General features: G+C 40.9%; 1 protein-coding gene across 1 annotated transcript; it reads right to left on the bottom strand.

Moving 5' to 3' along the window:
* Positions 1–8,403: 8,403 nt before the first annotated feature.
* Positions 8,404–17,561, bottom strand: LOC120044460 (membrane-spanning 4-domains subfamily A member 4A-like). Its single transcript, XM_038989110.1, has 7 exons — positions 17,249–17,561; positions 17,038–17,154; positions 16,551–16,607; positions 16,074–16,253; positions 15,604–15,726; positions 14,238–14,327; positions 8,404–9,050 (listed from the first exon to the last, which is right to left on the bottom strand). Exons 1-7 carry the CDS (start codon positions 17,417–17,419, stop codon positions 8,955–8,957), a joined length of 834 nt encoding a protein of 277 aa, XP_038845038.1. The 5' UTR covers positions 17,420–17,561; the 3' UTR covers positions 8,404–8,954.
* Positions 17,562–18,005: the final 444 nt, after the last annotated feature.

The following is an 18,005-nucleotide window of genomic DNA, read 5'->3' on the forward strand; positions in this document are numbered from 1 at the left end:
AGAGACAACACAAAACACCTGCCTCTGATTGAGAACCATATTAGGCCAAACATAGAAACAGACAAACTAGAAACACAACATAGAATGCCCACCCAGCTCACGTCCTGACCAACACTCAAACAAGCAAAACACACAAGAACTATGGTCAGAACGTGACATGGAGTGTATATAAATCCTGAGATATCATGTAAACATAAGCTTATGTCTATCTTGCACCTCTCTCTCTCTCTTCTCCCCACTCTCTCCCTCATCTTCCTCTCTCCTATTCTTCCCTCTCATCCTCTCCTCCCCTCTCTTCCTGTCTCTTCCTCTCCTCTTGTCTCTTCCTCTCCTCTTTCTTCCAAGGTTTTTATAGTTTTGTGTTTTAAAAGTTGTAGAAACATCTCAAGGATGATCAATGGAAACAGGATGCACCTGAGCTCAATTTCGAGTCTCATTGAAAAGGGTCTGAGTACTTAAGTAAATAAGGTATATCTGTTTTATATTTGTAATAAATTAGCAAAAATGTCTAAAAAACAGTTTTCAATTTGTCATTATGGGGTATTGTTTGTAGATTGATGAGGAAAAAAATATTTAATCAATTTTAGAATAAGGATGTAACAAAATGTGTAAAAAGTGAAGGAGTCTGAATACTTTCCAAATGCACTGTATCTGGTCTAAAAAGGAAGGAAAATACAATCACGAGTATCAACTTTTGTAGACAATATACTGACGCACAAACAGTGCATTGCGCAAACAAAACAACCCTCACAATTTCAACTGGAATTACTTGGGTCTATTGCTGAACTTTTTGTTGAAAACAAATATTTGATTGCGAAGAGACTGTCACTGGCAAACATGGTTACAGACCCAACAACATTATATAGTATCTCCTCCTCATCAAGAAAAGCACATTTGCTAATTATAATACACAAAGTAAGCAAAACAATGAAATCATTCCAACATTGCCTAAAATGATGAATAAGATATTAATGACATAGACCTATATAAGCTATATAACAATTGAGATGTACAAACTATTGCATAAGGGAACGATGAGCGGATAACAGGCAAGCCGTATGTCACGTTCTGACCATAGTTCTTGTGTGTTTTGCTTGTTTTAGTGTTGGTCAGGACGTGAGCTGGGTGGGCATTCTATGTTGTGTGTCTAGTTTGTCTGTTTCTATGTTTGGCCTAATATGGTTCCCAATCAGAAGCCGGTGTTTTGTGTTGTCTCTGATTGGGAATCATATATAGGTGGCTTGTGTTGTGTTGGGATTTTGTGGGTGGTTGTTTCCTGTCTTTGTGTTTTCTCTGCACCAGATAGGGCTGTATCGGTTTGCCACATTTGTATTTGTAAGTGTTCACGTCTATTTCGTCTTAATTAAATATGTTGAGCACAAACTACGCTGCGTCTTGGTCCGATCCCTGCTACACCTCCTCTTCAGACGAAGAGGAGGAAGGCTGCCGTTACACCGTAATTTTGTTTAAGACGTTAATGAGTGAGTTGTCGATATACTGTAACTATTTGTTCAGCACTTTTTAAATGTACAACGACAGATTTCAGAACATGGGTCGTTCTTACATTATTCTCCCTGTATACCAAGTCAGAACTGTAGGACAAATAACGGGGGCATATAAGCAGACAATGAAAGCTCTTACAATATTCAATAGATGACATTTCTCGAAAACAGGCTACAGGTTACATGTGCACCACCTAGTCAGAACAGTAGGCTAAGTCCTGAGGGGGAGAGGGACCAAATTCTAAGGGTGAGACACATGGGCTACTAACAGCTTACTACACAACATACACTTACTATTACTTTCTTAGCTACAGTATACATATCTTCCCTGCATATTACAATACATTTTTGGACTCATCTTGTTGTGCTGTGCTCACTTGAAAAGGAAGATGACACGGAGGTCCTTCTTGTGGGCAAATGTTGTCATCAAAGTCTGTCATTCTCTGGATTTATGGTGCTTTCAAGACAACTGGGAACTCTGAAAAAAACAAGGTCGAATCATGATGACGTCAGTGATCTTCAGCTCATAGCTCTAGAAAAGGGCCCGAGTTCCGGATTTACAATTCAAATCAAAAATCAAATCAAATGTATTGGTCACATACACATGGTTAGCAGATGTTATTGTGAGTGTAGCGAAATGCTTGTGCTTCTAGTTCCGACCGTGCAGCAATATCTAACAAGTAATATCTAACAATTCCACAACAAATACCTAAAACACAAATCTAAGAAAAGGAATGGACTAAGAATATATAAATATACAGTATGGATGAGCAATGTCAGAGTGCACAGGCTAAGATGCAATAGACCGTATAGAATACAGTATATACATATTAGATGAGTAATGTAAGATGTAAACATTTTAAAGTGGCATTATTAAAGTGACTAGTGTTCCATTTATTAAAGTGGCCAATGATTTCAAGTCTGTATGTAGGCAGCAGCCTCTCTGTGCTAGTGATGGCTGATTAACAGTCCTTGCGATAGAAGCTGTTTTTCAGTCTCTCGGTCCCAGCTTTGATGCACCTGTACTGACCTCGCCTTCTGGATGGTACTGGGGTGAACAGGCAGTGGCTCGGATGTGTCACGGCAGCCTTCCCTCTCTTCACTAAAAGAGGGGGTGAAACAGGGATCGGACCAACACGCAGCGTAGCCAGTGCTCAACATGTTTAATTAAACAAAAAACAGTGAACACTTACAACGAACAAAAAATAAGTGTGGCAAACCGAAACAGTCCTATCTGGTGCAGAACACAAACACAGAGACAGGAAACAACCACCCACAATCCCCAACACAAAACAAGCCACCTATATATGATTCTCAATCAGGGACAACGATTGACAGCTGTCTCTGATTGAGAACCATATTAGGCTGGACACAGAAACAGACAAACTAGACACACAACATAGAATTCCCACCCAGCTCACGTCCTGACCAACACTAAACAAGCAAAACACATAAGAACTATGGTCAGAACGTGACAGGATGGTTGTTGTCATTGATAATCTTTTTGGCCTTCTTGTGACATCGGGTGCTGTAGGTGTCCTGGAGGGCTGTTTGTGAGGGTTTTAATTGACAAGCCAAATTTATTCAGCTTCCTGAGGTTCCCTCTGCTGTTTCCTGAAGTCTACGATTATCTCCATTGTTTTGTTGACGTTGAGTGAGAAGTTATATTCCTTACACCACAATCCGAGAGCCCTCACCTCCTCCCTGCAGGCTGTCTCGTCGTTGTTGGTCTGCAAACTTGATGATGGCCACGCAGTTATGGGTGAACAGGGAGTACAGGAGTGGGCTGAGCACGCACCCTTGTGTGGCCCTGGTGTTGAGGACGACTGACCACCTGGGTGCGGCCCGTCGGGAAGTCCAGGACCCAATTGCACAGGGCGGGGTTGAGACCCAGGGCCTCAAGCGTAATGATGAGCTTGGGGCGTACTATGGTGTTGAATGCTGAGCTATAGTCAATGAACAGCATTCTTACATAGGTTATCCTCTTGTCCAGATGGGATAGGCCAGTGTGCAGTGTGATGGCGATTACATTGTCTGTGGACCTATTGAGGCAGTAAGCAAATTGAAGTGGGTCTAGGGTGACAGGTAAGGTGGAGGTGAAATGATACTTGACTAGTCTCTCAAAGCAGTGAGTGCTACGGGGCGATAGTCATTTAGTTCAGTTACCATTGCATTCTTGGGTACAGAAACAATGGTGGCCATATTGAAGCATGTGGGGACAGCAGACTGGGATAGGGAGGGATTGAATATGTCTGTAAACACACCAGTCAGCTGGTCTGCGAATGCTCTGAGGATGCAGCTAGGGATGCCACCTGGGCCGGCAGCCTTGAGAGGGTTAACAAGTTTAAATGTCTAATTCTAATTAATTAAAAAGAATAATTCAACTTAATTGTGTTAATTTATTATGTGTCTGAGATTGTTTTAAATGGTATCTGTGAAAGACAAACAATTTAGTGTACATTTTGTTTACTTTCTGCTCACTTTATTGCATTAGTGAGCCCTCAAATGATACTTTAGCCTAATTTGCTACATAGGTCATCTGCCTTTTTTGCAATTATTTTGCATTGGACAAAAGATGTAACCCACAAATGTTGGCTTAGGTTTTTTAGCCAATCTAACAACGTCTTACTATATTTAAATTATTTGATTTGATTTCAACTAACTTGTTTTAATTCAATTAAGTTACGTCAGCCATGGAGAAGGAGAGCCCACAGTCCTTGGTTGTGGCTGCGTCGGTGGCGCTGTGTTATCTTCAAAGCGGGCAAAGAACATGTTTAGCTTGTCTGACAGCAAGACGTCGGGGGTTGGATTTCCTTTTATAGTCCGTGATTGACTCTAAACACTGCCACATACGTCTCATGTCTGAGCCGTTGAATTGTGACTCCATTTTGTCTCGATATTGACGTTTTACCTGTTTGGTTACCTTGTGGAGGGAACGACTACTCTGTTTGTATTCTGCCATATTCCCAGTCACCTTGCCATGGTTAAATGTGGTGCTTGGTGCTTTCAGTTTTGCGTGAATGCTGCCATCTATCCGTGTTTTCTGGTTAGGGTAGGTTCAATTAGTCATAGTGTGTACAACATCTCCTATACACTTCTTGATGAAATCATTAACCATCTCAGTGTACACGTCAATATTATTCTAGGAAGCTATCCGGAACATATCCTAGTCCCCGTGATCGAAACAATCTTGAAGCGTTGATTCCGATTGGTCAGACCAGCATTGAATAGTCCTTAGCATGGGTGCTTCCTGTTTGAGTTCATGCCTATAGGAAGGGAGGAGCAAAATGGAGTTGTGGTCAGATTTGCCGAAAGGAGGGAGGGGGAGGGCCTTGTATGTATCCCGGAAGTTAGAGTAGCAGTGGTCCAGTGCGAGTGCTACAGTCAATATGCTGTTAGAATTTGCTTTGTGAAAATCCCTAGCTACAATAAACACACCCTCAGGATATATGGTTTCCAGTTTGCATAAAGTTCAGTGAAGTTCCTTGAGGGTCGTCGTGGTTTCGGCTTGAGGGGGGATATACACAGCTGTGACAATAACCAAAGAGAATTCTCTTGGGAGATTATACGGTCGGCATTTGATTGTGAGGAATTCTATTTCAGGTGAACAAAAGGACTTGAGTTCCTGTTTGTTGATACAATTACACCATGAGTCGTTAATCATGAAACACACACCCCCGCCCTTCTTCTTCCCGGAGAGTTGTTTATTCCTGTCAGCGCGATACACTGAGAATCCAGTTGGCTGTATCGGTTCTGACAAGATATCCCGATAGAGCCACGTTTCCGTGAAACAGAGTATGTTACAATCCCTGATGTCTCTGTGGAAAGCAACTCTTACATTTACATTTAAGTCATTTAGCAGACGCTCTTATCCAGAGCGACTTACAAGTACATACATTCATATTTTTTTATTTTGGTCCCCCGTGGGAATCGAACCCACAACCCTGGCGTTGCAAGCGCCATGCTCTACCAACTGAGCCACACGGGACAACTCTTGCCCTGATCTCGTCAACTTTGTTATCTAGGGACTGGATATTAGCGAGTAATATATTCGGAAGTGGTGAATGAACCCTCGCACGCCTCCTAGGTCTGACTAGAAGACTGCTCCAGCTCCCTCTCCTCTGGCGGCGTTGTTTTAGGTGGGCCTCTGGAATCAGCTCAAATTCCGAAATGGATGACCGTTCAAAACGTATTTTTCCAGTCGGAGCCTGTTTTTCCCCCGAGGTCCCAGTTGTCTTGAACTCACTGAAGTCAAGTTTTCGCAGTTCCGAGTTAACTGTTGTTTTGAGCGAGGCACAAATCATGCTTCATTGACAGCATGGCAAAGTTGAATGTTAATTATTTTAAACTTGGAAAAGAGACCCTTAATCCCAGATTTGGTTCCACACAGCCAGTCCACTGAATAGCAGGCTAGAGATTGCTTTGCAATGCTTGCAGTTAGCCACTGACTCCTTCCAAACTACTCATTGTTCAATTTGCGATTTCCAACTTGTTGTGAAATGTTTATATCCAATGGCCGTTGAGCACCGATACGTTTAAGCTATAATTTCTCTTCATATGGCAAGGATTAACAGTATTTGCCAGTAGATTGTCGACTTGATTCATGATGATGACTGCTAGCTAAGATTTTGAAAGTATGATTTTGACATGATCAGTCCAATCAATGCTGTAGATATAACGTAATTTGACATCCTTTTATCTGTGGCCAATGACCTTGAGACCTCCTTGGATGGGCACTTCTAGTGTAACTCTATGGCAGAACCCAAGGGGCTTGAATTTTCCAACTCTACCCTTAGACTTGGCAGTTACGTTGAGCTAATCACGGCGCAACTAAAGAACATTACCAACACCTGCGCTCCGTATATTCCCGCTGGCTGCCTCACCACCACAGAAAGCATTGAGCTTAGGTGGCTGGAGTCTAAATCTTTTCCAGTCCTTCCTGATTTGGGATGGGGTCGTCCGACATGATTGTGTTCAAGTGCTTTTGAAGTCTGAACAATTCTTCATTATAATGTCAGTTAGCTTGCTTAACATTGACAGTATGTCAAAAACGTATTTGTTGTAATCTTTTGGTTGAAAGTGGGTAAAAGGTCAGTGGAGAAACATCAACATTTCATCATTTTATCAGAGTTTGCCACTTGTAATTCCGACTTCAAGTGGAATTTCTAGGAGGTTCCGATAACTCTGACACAGCATAAGGCGATGGGTCAGGTCATAGGTTAGGTTTAAACGTAGATTCCGCGAGATGACGTAGATGCACAAAGTAAACAGTTATAGCACAGGAGGTTGGTGGCACCTTAATTGGTGAGGAAGGGTTCGTGGCAATGGCTGGAGAGGAATGGTCTCCATGTTTTTGATGCCATTCCATTTGCTCCGTTCCGGGAAATTATTATGAGTCATCCTCCCCTCAGCAGCCTCCACTGAGATGTATTAGGTACATTTCCGCAACAACCAGTAGCGTTGAAGGCGAGACTAAACTTCTCCACTCTTTTGATCCGGTAGCTACCACGTTGAAGCAGTGTGAAGCGCACCTGTGCACATGCTCGGATACTCTGTGTGAGAACAATGTCTTGCGTCTCATCTCAATCTGTGGTGCTGCAACATCACGCTTAGTCAACCTTTAAATTAGTGTGACCTGCCAGGTTCAGAAGCTTAAACTCCATTCGAAAAAAACGAGAAAACCCCATTCGATTTTTGCCCAAAATGTGGAGAAAAAAACCTAGAACTGAACATAAATCTGAACATATTTTAGTTTGTTTTGGAGTCAATGATAATTGTTCCAGTATAGTTTCAGTATTTTAAATGTGTTTGAATGATAGGGCAACATTTAGATTTCCGCCTAAATAGACATACCAAAACATTATTATTTTTTCATGAGATGACCATAAACAAACTGGTAATGCTGCATAATTTTATTAAGGTCTGGAACTCACCTTTCTGGTAATTTTTTTAAATAAATTGCTGAGGTGTATTCCCTTTTAAAGGTACAAGCTCAAGTACCCTACCCTTCAAAAGTTTACCTACAAAAGCATCCCGGAGTCACCTCGTCACTGTTGACATTGAGACTGGTGTTTTGCTGCAACTATTTAATGAAGCTGCCAGTTGAGGACTTGTGAGACGTCCGTTTCTCAAACTAGACACGCTAATGTACTTGTCCTCTTGCTTAGTTGTGCACCGAGGCCTCCCACTCCTCTTTCTGTTCTGGTTAGAGCCAGTTTGCACTGTTCTGTGAAGGGAGTGTTGTGTATATTTTGGTGTATATTTTTTTGTGTATATTTTTTGGGTAAACTCAGATTCTCTTTATCTAATAGTTGACTTTGGTTGAAGATCTGATAACATTCGATATAACAATATGCAAAAATAGTGAAAATCAGAAAGGGAGCAAATACTTTTTCACGGCACTGTAGAAGCAACAGTCATTTTTCATACTTTGGTCATCATACTTTGGTTTCTTAAAAGATCATAACATTTCATGAAACACATGGTGTCACGACTTCCGCCGAAGTCGGCCCTTCTCCTTGTTCGGGTGGTGTTCGGCGGTCGACGTCACCGGCTTTCTAGTCACCATCGATCCATTTTTCAGTTTCGTTTTGTTATGTCTGTATTACACACACCTGGTTTCAATTCCCCTATCATGTTCCCTATTTAACCCTCTGGCATTCATTTCTGTTTTGTCCGTGATTGTTTGTTGCGTTAGTGGTTGTTGTTATTACGTGTGTGTTTGTTATTATTCCTTTAGAGGAATTTTTGCTGAATTTTTGAGTAAACGCTGTGGTTTCGCTCAACACCTGTGTCCTGCGCTTGACTCCGCTACTTCTCTGCACACAACCCTGACACATGGTTTTGACTGTTCATGAACTTTAATGTTGCACAAACTCAAGATAGAAAGGATATAGGCTAATGCCCAATGTAAACATCCACGCACCACTCCCTCCTTATAAGGATGTTTTCAGACCCTTCAACCACATTTATTTAGGTCTAGCATTAGTTTAAAGATCAATATTTACCCGAAATATGAATGTCATTAATTACATTGTATAGAAGATAAAAGTGACTTCAAACAAAAAACAAAATTCTGTCAGTTTTATTGTTTCAAGACATTAAGTTAAATATGCATTTGTGTGTTATTAAAAAGGATGCATCATATGTCATATAGCAGTGGTTGATTTTAGTTGATAAATCTATTATACTTTTATATCAGAAATGATGATGAAATTATATCAATTAAAGAAAGATAGAAATGACAAAAACATGAAGTTATAAAATCAACCATATAGTAACCTAAACATTATACTGAAACATTGCATTACAATACACTATCAATATTAAACTGTAAAATTATTCAGATCAGTAATGTGGTGCTAACCGTTGCCTGGCTTGGAGCAGAAAAATAGGCCCAGAGAACACAATTTCAACAAGAAAAAGAACAATGTATTCACGGAGGCCCAATTCTCAAGGGATGAGAGGAGTGTATTGAGGAGGCAGGTGGTTCTGTTGAAACCCTGTACCCATATCACCTCCCTCAGGACCCTTTGGGTAGTTCCCAGTCTGTAGAAACAACACAGTACATATATGACCTTAACTACTGTATAGTTATGTTCCAAATGGCACCCTATTCCCAATATATAGTGCTCTACTTATGACCAAAGCCTGCACCATATACCCTGTATAGTATACTGGGCCAAAGTAGTGCACTATATAGGGATTAGGAAGCCGTTTGGGTTGCATGCCGATAGAAATTCTACAATAAAGAGATGTTAACAAAAAAGCAACAGTGCACATGCTCAGTATCTTTAAATTAAACTGATTACTTACTGGGTTGAGCCCGTAGAGTGCCAATAATGCATGATCATCACATCCTTGCAAGGTTATTATATAGTTACGTTTTAAATTACATGTATTTGTTTTCAATGTTTATTTTGAATTTAGTGTCAGTTAGGTTTTCAGAACAATATTGTTCGTTTTAATTTAGTTTACGTTGAATTAACATTTATATTTCGTTATATTATTAATTTTGTATTTTTAGTGTTAGGGACAGAATCAAAGCTAATTTGATTTGATACATGCTTCGTAAACAACAGGTGTAGACTAACAGTGAAATGCTTATTTACGGGTCCTTCCCAGCAATGCAGAGAGAAAAATAGAAAAGGTTTTGAAAAATAATAAAACAAGGAATAAATACACAATGAGTAATGCTAACATGGCTATAGACACGGGGTACCCGTACCCTGCACAGAGTCGATGTTCAGGGGTACGAGGTAATTGAGGTAGATATGTGCATATAGGTAGGGGTAAAGTGGACCAGGCAACACAATAGATAATAAGCAGTAGCAGTAGCGTATGTGATGAGTCAAAAGAGTTTGTGAAAAAGGGGGTCAATGCAGATAGTTTGGGTAGCTATTTGGTTAACTATTTAGCAGTCTTATAGCTTGGGGGTTGAAGCCGTTCAGGGTCCTGTTGGTTCCAGATATAATGCATCCGTACCGCTTGCCATGTGGTAACAGAAAGAACAGTTTATGACCTGGGTGGCTGCAGTCTGAATATGTTTAAGGCCTTCTTCTACCACCGCCTGGTATAGAGGTCCTGCCAGGTCACTGCTATTCTCCTTATAGGCTGTTTCATCGTTGTCAGTGATCAGGCCTACCACCGTTGTGTCGTCAGCAAACGTGATGATGGTGTTGGAGTTGTGCGTGGCCACACAGTTGTGGGTGAACAGGGAGCACAGAGGGGACTAAGTACACACCCCTGAGGGGCCCCCGTGTTGAGAGTGAGCATGGCGGATGTGTTGTTCCCTACCCTCACCACCTGGGGCGGCCCGTCTGGAAGTCCAGGATCCAGTTGCAGAGGGAGGTGTTCAGTCCCAGGGACCTGAGATTGTAGTGCACTATGGTGTTGAATAGAGATTGCGGCATCTGTGGATCTGTTGGGACGGTATGCAAATTGGAGTGGGTCCAGGGTGTCTGGGATGATGGTGTTGATTTGAGACATGGCTCGCTTTTCAAAGCATCTCATGGCTACAGATATGAGTGCTAAGGGGCAATAGTCATTTAGACAGGTTAGCTTGGGTTTCGGCGGCTGGGTGTCCCTTTGTAGTCCATGATAGTTTGCAAGCCCTGCAGAGCGTAGTAAGATTCAATCAGTCCTGTATTGATGGTTTGCCTGTTTGATGACTTGAGGAGGTGGTAGCAGGATTTCTTAAAAGCGTCCGGGTTAGTGTCCCGCTCCTTGAAAGTGGTAGCTCTAGCCTTTAGCTCAGTATGGATGTTGCCTGTAATCCATGGCTTCTGGTTGGTATATGTACGTACAGTCACTGTGGGGACAACATTGTCAATGCTCTTATTAATGAAGCCGGTAACTGATGTGATTAACATTGAGAAGTTTGATGAATTCTGGAACCTATTCCAGTCTGTGCTAGCTCGTCTTGTAGCTTAGCATCCGCTTCATCGGACCACTTTCGTATTAAGCTCTTCACTGGTACTTCCTGTTTGAGTTTTTGCTTGTAAGCAGGAATCAGAAGGATAGAGTTATGGTCAGATATAGAACAGAGGTTAGGGGCGGTTTATTTTCTTGCCAACATAGTCTTGTCAGGATGCCGGCTCGTTTGGCTTCTCTTGTGCCGTCACTTCCTCTTGAGTCCCGGGGCCTGGTCTGGAGTAAGCAGAACGTCCAGAGCTGCCCACTTGTTGAAGTAGAAATTGCCATCCAACTCAAGGTTAGTGATCTATGATCTGATGTCCAGAAGCTGTTTTCAGTCATAGGAAATGACGGAGACATTATGTACAGCAAAAGTTACCATCAATGTAAAAAAAATAAAACACAATAATAGTAGAATTGGTCAGTAGCCCGTAAAATGTTTGCTATCCACTGCAGTGCCATCTGGTACCCAGAAAGCATGGCGTGGGAGGATAGGAGCCATTTGGATTGTATAGTTTGAGTGCTTTTTGGGATATCACTTCTTGCAAACGGGGGGAAGTAACACATAATGTGATGGGTCAGGTCATAGGTTTGGTTAGCCCTTTTGGGCTCCCGAGTGGCGCAGCGGTCTAAGGCACTGCATCTCAGTGTTAGACTACAGCACACCCCGGTTCGAATCCAGCTGTACCACAACTGGCCGTGATTGGGAGTCCCATAGGGCGGCGCACAATTGGCCCAGCGTCGTCCGGGTTTGGCTGGTGTAGGCCGTCATTGTAAATAAGAATTTATTCTTAACTGACTTGCCTAGTTAAATAAAGGTTAAATAAATGTAAAAAAAACATTTCTGTACATTGGAGTCATTCCATGTCCCTTTTGAATAGCTGAGGTGATTTGGTCAAGTGTAAAATGCTCCATCTACAAACCATTGATTCTTGATTGCGATGTGGTTTTGGATACCATGAACACTCAGTTAAATTGTCATCCAAAAATAACCGTAGAAATACAAAAAGATACACTTTTTTTGGTGTAACACAAACTGTAAACCCCAATGTGCTGTCATTGCTATTTTATTTTAAGAAACCTGTTGCACTTAATATTCCAGAGTTACTTGGTGATTTTGTTGTCATTACTCAAATCTGGACCCTGTAGTGGGACCAGATTTGAGTTATGTCAACTTGAAAATTCTGAGTAACCCCCCCCCCCCCACTAAGCCTTCCCAGTGTGCCTTTCCAAGTGAATTGTAGAGTTACCACCCATAACTGTATTTGTTAGTGACAGAGATGTGGTTGTTACATTTTTCACTCTCACTCTGTGGCCTTCACCTGTGAGTTGCAAGGCAAATGTTATCATTATATTTAAACTTCATGAAAACACACGAGGCCTATCTTTACCCTATTTCAGTGGCCTGAAATGCATGGTTTACAGACCACATGAGGCCTGCAAGTAAGGTTGCAAATTTCCAGTAACATTCCCAAATTCCAACTGAGATTTCTGGAAAACCTGGGAAATTTACCAGAAATTTGCCACCCTACCTGCTAATCAGATTATGCTGGCTTGCAATGTGATGTTACAGAGTTACAATATCCAACAGTTTAACATTTGAATCGCCTGCAACCTGAATGAATAACTACTGCCAGGGTTAGGAGACAACCTAAGCCATTTAATAAACCGGAACAACCATTTCAGTAATGGAAGCAAAAAATCAAACTAAATGATTGGATTGGTTTAGAAAATGTGTTATGTTATTTATCTTTGTGTAGCACAAGATGAATCAATCATTCAGTGAAGGTACATGCATTTTTTATTTTTTATTCCTCCCCCAAAAACCTACATGCAGTAGAGCATGCTGGGGGATAAAATCACAACTTAAAAAAGTAGAGTTGTGTGACTTCTCATTTAGTTGAGTCAGTACCACATTAATATTTTAATAATAATTTAAGGACCGACGCTGGAGTCGAGAAGCAGGTACGGGGTGTCAAACATTTAATGAGGAACAGACAAGGAACAAGACAGGAACAGCGTCAGCACACAGTTAACAAAACGACATACAAACATTAATGTGAAAACGGGAAACAGAGCTGGGGGACAGACAGATATAGGGAAGGAAATAACAAAGGTGAAAGGTTTCTTTCTTTTCTTCTGAGTTTCCATTAGCTCAGGAAGAGCAATGCAAAACACCTCCGTGGGAATCTGTGTTAAAACAGCGCAGAGTAAGTGTGTCTTTTTTATTTGTAAAATCATTTTGGGGTGATATGAAAGTAGAATTTTCCAAAACCGTATTGCACGCAGTGATTATTAACGGTTAGACAGAGCATCGGGAAAGTTTAACATGTTGGCCCTGCTGTGGTTAACTGTTCAAATTAGAACCCTATGGCTGTATCGGCTTGGGTTCTCAAGAGCTATGGTTAGGTTAAAATTATAAAGTCACAAATGGCAAAAATCACCAGGGGCTAATCATTTAGTTGAAAATTGTTGTGTTTTAGTAACTTTGATTAGCAGATGGTTCTGTTTGACTGTTTTTAAGGTGATGGAAAAGTGTTCTAATGATGTATATGTAACGGATGTGAAATGGCTAGCTAGTTAGCGGGTACGCGCTAGTAGCATTTCAATCAGTTACGTCACTTGCTCTGAGACCTGAAGTAGGGTTTCCCCTTGCTCTGCAAGGGCCGCGGCTTTTGTGGAGCGATGGGTAACGACGCTTCGTGGGTATCAGTTGTTGATGTGTGCAGAGGGTCCCTGGTTCGCGCCCGTGTCGGGGCGAGGGGACGGTTTAAAGTTATACTGTTACATATATAAACCCTGGATTGTATTAGCCATTGAGAGCTTTGAAGTTTAGCTCACATAATATAATGTGAAAGTATGCATTAAGGTTTCTGTAATAGAATAAACATGTCAAAAACAAATGTAGACATTAATAAAAGCATTTCGATAGCTTACATAATCTTATTTACATTGGAGGAGGAAAGCCAAGATGGCTGTGCGGTGGCTTCAATACAGCAACCCCTGTCAGTCATACAGGGTTTATACACACTGGTTCTATCACGTGCAACGACGTCAACCATTTTAATTGGACGATGCTTAAACTTCAACTCAAACGTTTTCTGATGTTCGCAAGTACGGACCCACAGAATTTCATACAGTGACCAATGTTTTGGTGATTACACAATTTGAAATGAAAGTTTTCGCAGTGGAAATGTAAAAAATTACCCCAGAAACTCAGTAACTACGACTCTGGGGAGATCTTTTTAATTCAAATTTTAGATAACGAGCAGCCTATTTGATATGGCGACCTTGCAGTTCAACCTCCAAAAGATGTCATACCTCGTAGTTGTTCTGAGGAGGGTAAGGTGCGTTGCTTGGAGTCATGCTGCCATGAGGTACCGGTATTTGATTCCCAATGATGAACACTTGCTAAAAGACAGACATGTCAATTTTAAGTCCATTTCTAGTAATTCATTATCGAATATACAGGTGTCATGACTGCTCAGTGCTCTTACAGTTGCCAGAACATACACTATATATACACAAAAGTATGTGGACACCCCTTCAAATTAGTGGATTCGGCTATTTCAGCCATACCCGTTGCTGTCAGGTGTATAAAATCGAGCACACAGCCATGCAATCTCCATAGACAAACATTGGCAGTAAAATGGCCTTACTGAAGAGCTCAGTGACTTTCAACGTGGCACCGTCATAGGATGCCATCTTTTCAACAAGTCTGTGCATCAAATTTCTGATTTGATTTCGGTAGAAACTGTAAGCTCTCTCACCATCCACACACACCATACGTTCAAACACCTGTGTCTTTATAGATCACCTGATGTGTGTTTACCACCATTTGTCTTCCCCTAGTGGTCGGGAGTGTAATTGCCTAAAAAATACCATAATATAAGACACACCCAAATTGGCTCTTACACTGGGTAAAGTTCATGATGCACTTGACCTTAACAAGGGGCCCAGGACCAGTGGAAGAAAATTAGCCCAATAACATCAAAGATCCACCACCATATTTTACAGTAGGTATGGTGATATTTTCTGCTCTTGCGTTCCCATTTCGATGCCAAACTCACCACTGGTGTGTGTGGTCAATGAGCTATTTTCATGTCATCCAACAAATGTAAACGCCTGGAGTTTGCTAAACGGCATTGGCACTTGGATTGAACCCTGTGATTTGATCAGATGACATGAACAAAGAGCTCTTTCGCCTCACACACACCAGTGGTGGGTTTGGTATTGAAATAAGAATACATTAAGCAGAAGAAAAAAACATTAAATAAGTGCAGACAAAGGATGTCAATGATCTGGAAGTATTCTGTATGGATGAATGGTCTAAGATCCCTCCCAATGGGGTCTCCAAATCATAAAACATTTTAGAAAATGTGTCAGTGCTGTTATCCTTGCACAGTGAGGTATTGAAAACAGGGGTGTCATTAATATTGACCCATACCTGTTTGAAATAAAAAAAATACTACTTGTTAAGCAAAAACACTTTCTCTGAGCAATTGTATTAATACACATTTTTGGGCACATACGATGCATCTCAGTATTGTATTATTTATTTTAAACAGTCATTTTTGCTCATTTTTATCAAGGGTGTCAATAATTTCGGACCACACTGTATATGGAACTAGATTTCTGTCTAAATGTTGGACAACATTTTGACAGAAATCTATGTCCAAAGACTCACCTCAGGGGTGGAACGGCAGCACAGGCAGACAGCTATGCAGGCGAATGACGAGACACAGATGGACACTATAAACTCCAGCATGGAGAAAACAGCCAAAACACCTGATATTCCCTGGGACCTGACCTTTAGACAGATAAGAACAGGAAACAGCATTTAACTAGACTACACCTCCATTTGGAGCAATTATGTACAATTAAACTTTGACTCCTGTTTCACTGTGGGCTAACAAGAAGTATAAGTAATAGCATCTATATAGCATAGCATCTATATAGCAACTCAATAGCATCTAATTCACTATTGCTTGCATGTTCGAGATATCACATATCTGCTCCAAATGGAGTATAATTTAAACAAATAAAAAACATTAAACACTACGTACATTAGTCTAGTAATACGATTATAGATGATAAATACCCCTTTACCGATTTACAAATATCTCCTGACCAAAGGAATAAGCATTTGGTATATACCCGATACTGTTGACAGACAGAGGACGTAGGGTAGTAGACATAGGATGGAGGGTAGTATGAAGGATTGCCTGGATAGTCACAGTAGTACAAGAGGATCCCAGCACTGTCTAAAGAATGCAGAATGGTGCCAGTAAGAGCAGTAACTGCGGCGACAACATTCATTCCAAGGGAGCCTTTTACCTAAGGGACAGAGAGCAGAAAGAGAACATGGGAATGAATGATTGGTTGTGAAGAATGAAATGCAATATAAAATACAGTGTGTTGACAATCATTATTGCAAGTCTTTATTAAAGGGGCAATTCGCAGTTGCTGAATCGTCAGTGCCCACCCCACTGCTTGTGTTGTGGGAGGAAAACAAACAGTTTGAATGAAAACATGAGTGCCTATATGTGAAGTAGATTCTATGTTTTTAAATAGAGTGGAACTATATAAATCAAAAGCCTAAACTTTATTGAGGCAAAAATAGTTGATACTGACCAGACATTTGTTCAGTTTGTTGTCAGCAGCAACAGTTAGAGAGCCTGCAACTACATACTGAGAAGGAACAGGGAAGAGATTATACAAGCCTACATACCAAATGGCACCCTATTCTCTACATAGTACACTACAAAAGTAGTGCACTGTATAGGGAGTAGGGTACCATGTGGGACAAAAATATTTCTACAGTATGACCAAAGTTCAAAATCAAGTTTAATTCCTCCCACATAGAAGTCAACAGAAACTGAAATGCATGAGTGTATGAATGGCACAGGCCTAGCCAAATACATATACATTGATAAAAGTCATTTGTTAAGTCATTCATTATACATTAAATATTTTATATATATTTTTAAAATTGCACATACTGTATTGTTTTTAATGCATTTCTTTTCAAAATATGACGATTCAATTATTAGAATGTTTGTTTGCATCACGACAGACAGGAAATGTAAGAAATTATTATTAGACAGGGCAGCTCACTCACAATGATAGATCCCCAGACAAATATTCCACTAAATACTCCAATATTGTCTACTTGTGGTCCGGCAGTCACCACGATTCCTGTCAACAGCATCATCAAACCAATCATGATCTGTATGGTCTGTGAGAGAAAAACAAAGCAGAAAATTCATTTTTCTCTTCGTTCAACCAAAATGAAAAATCATTTTCAAATGATATAAAACATAAATTCTTACTCCCAGCGCTTTTGGATGCCCTGCCCGGAAACTTCCCAGCACTGAAGAGACCGTCTGTCCCAGACAGTGAGGAGCAGAAGCGACCCCTGCGACCTCCATCCCGTTCCCATAGGGGTAGACATGGGTGAATACCACCGCCCCGTTAGTGGTGGTTGTTTGAGAGCTGGACATCTTCAGAGGACAGAAGGATGTTTGTGGTACAGTAAGAGGTGATATGGCTGGTCAGCGGTGTTTTGTTGAGCCTCCTGCAAAGTTTGTCCTCTCCCTGGGACTTACAGATAATCATTTACATGGGAATGTAATGCACAATAGGTGTGTGCGTCAGCTACTAATCTGACTTTGAACACTCCCCATTTAAATATGGGTGGGTGGTAGGCTGTGTGTGTCTGTGGTTACTGTATCATCTGTTTAGTTGACTAACTTCCTCATTGCTGAGCGACCTTTAGTTCCTTCTTTATTGTCATAACATCCTATCTTGGGCTTGAAGTTCCTTGCCTATAGAACACAGGCTATAAAAGAAACTCATACACTTCCATGAAAGTTGCATAAGTTTCTATTTCATGCTACATAGCATGGAAGTGTACACATTTATTTTGTTCTGTGCTGTATAAGTAACCATCTTCAAGGTATAGTATAATAAAGTAATTTAACCAAATACTTTGCCCCTCTGTGGGGAGACATCCTGAATTAAAGAAGTAGGTGAAAGCACCGGAACTGTTTATTAGTGATTGTTGGTGAATGGACATTAGATAATCAT

The sequence above is a fragment of the Salvelinus namaycush genome, chromosome 3, assembly GCF_016432855.1.
Source record: "Salvelinus namaycush isolate Seneca chromosome 3, SaNama_1.0, whole genome shotgun sequence".
Taxonomy (NCBI): Eukaryota; Metazoa; Chordata; class Actinopteri; order Salmoniformes; family Salmonidae; genus Salvelinus; species Salvelinus namaycush.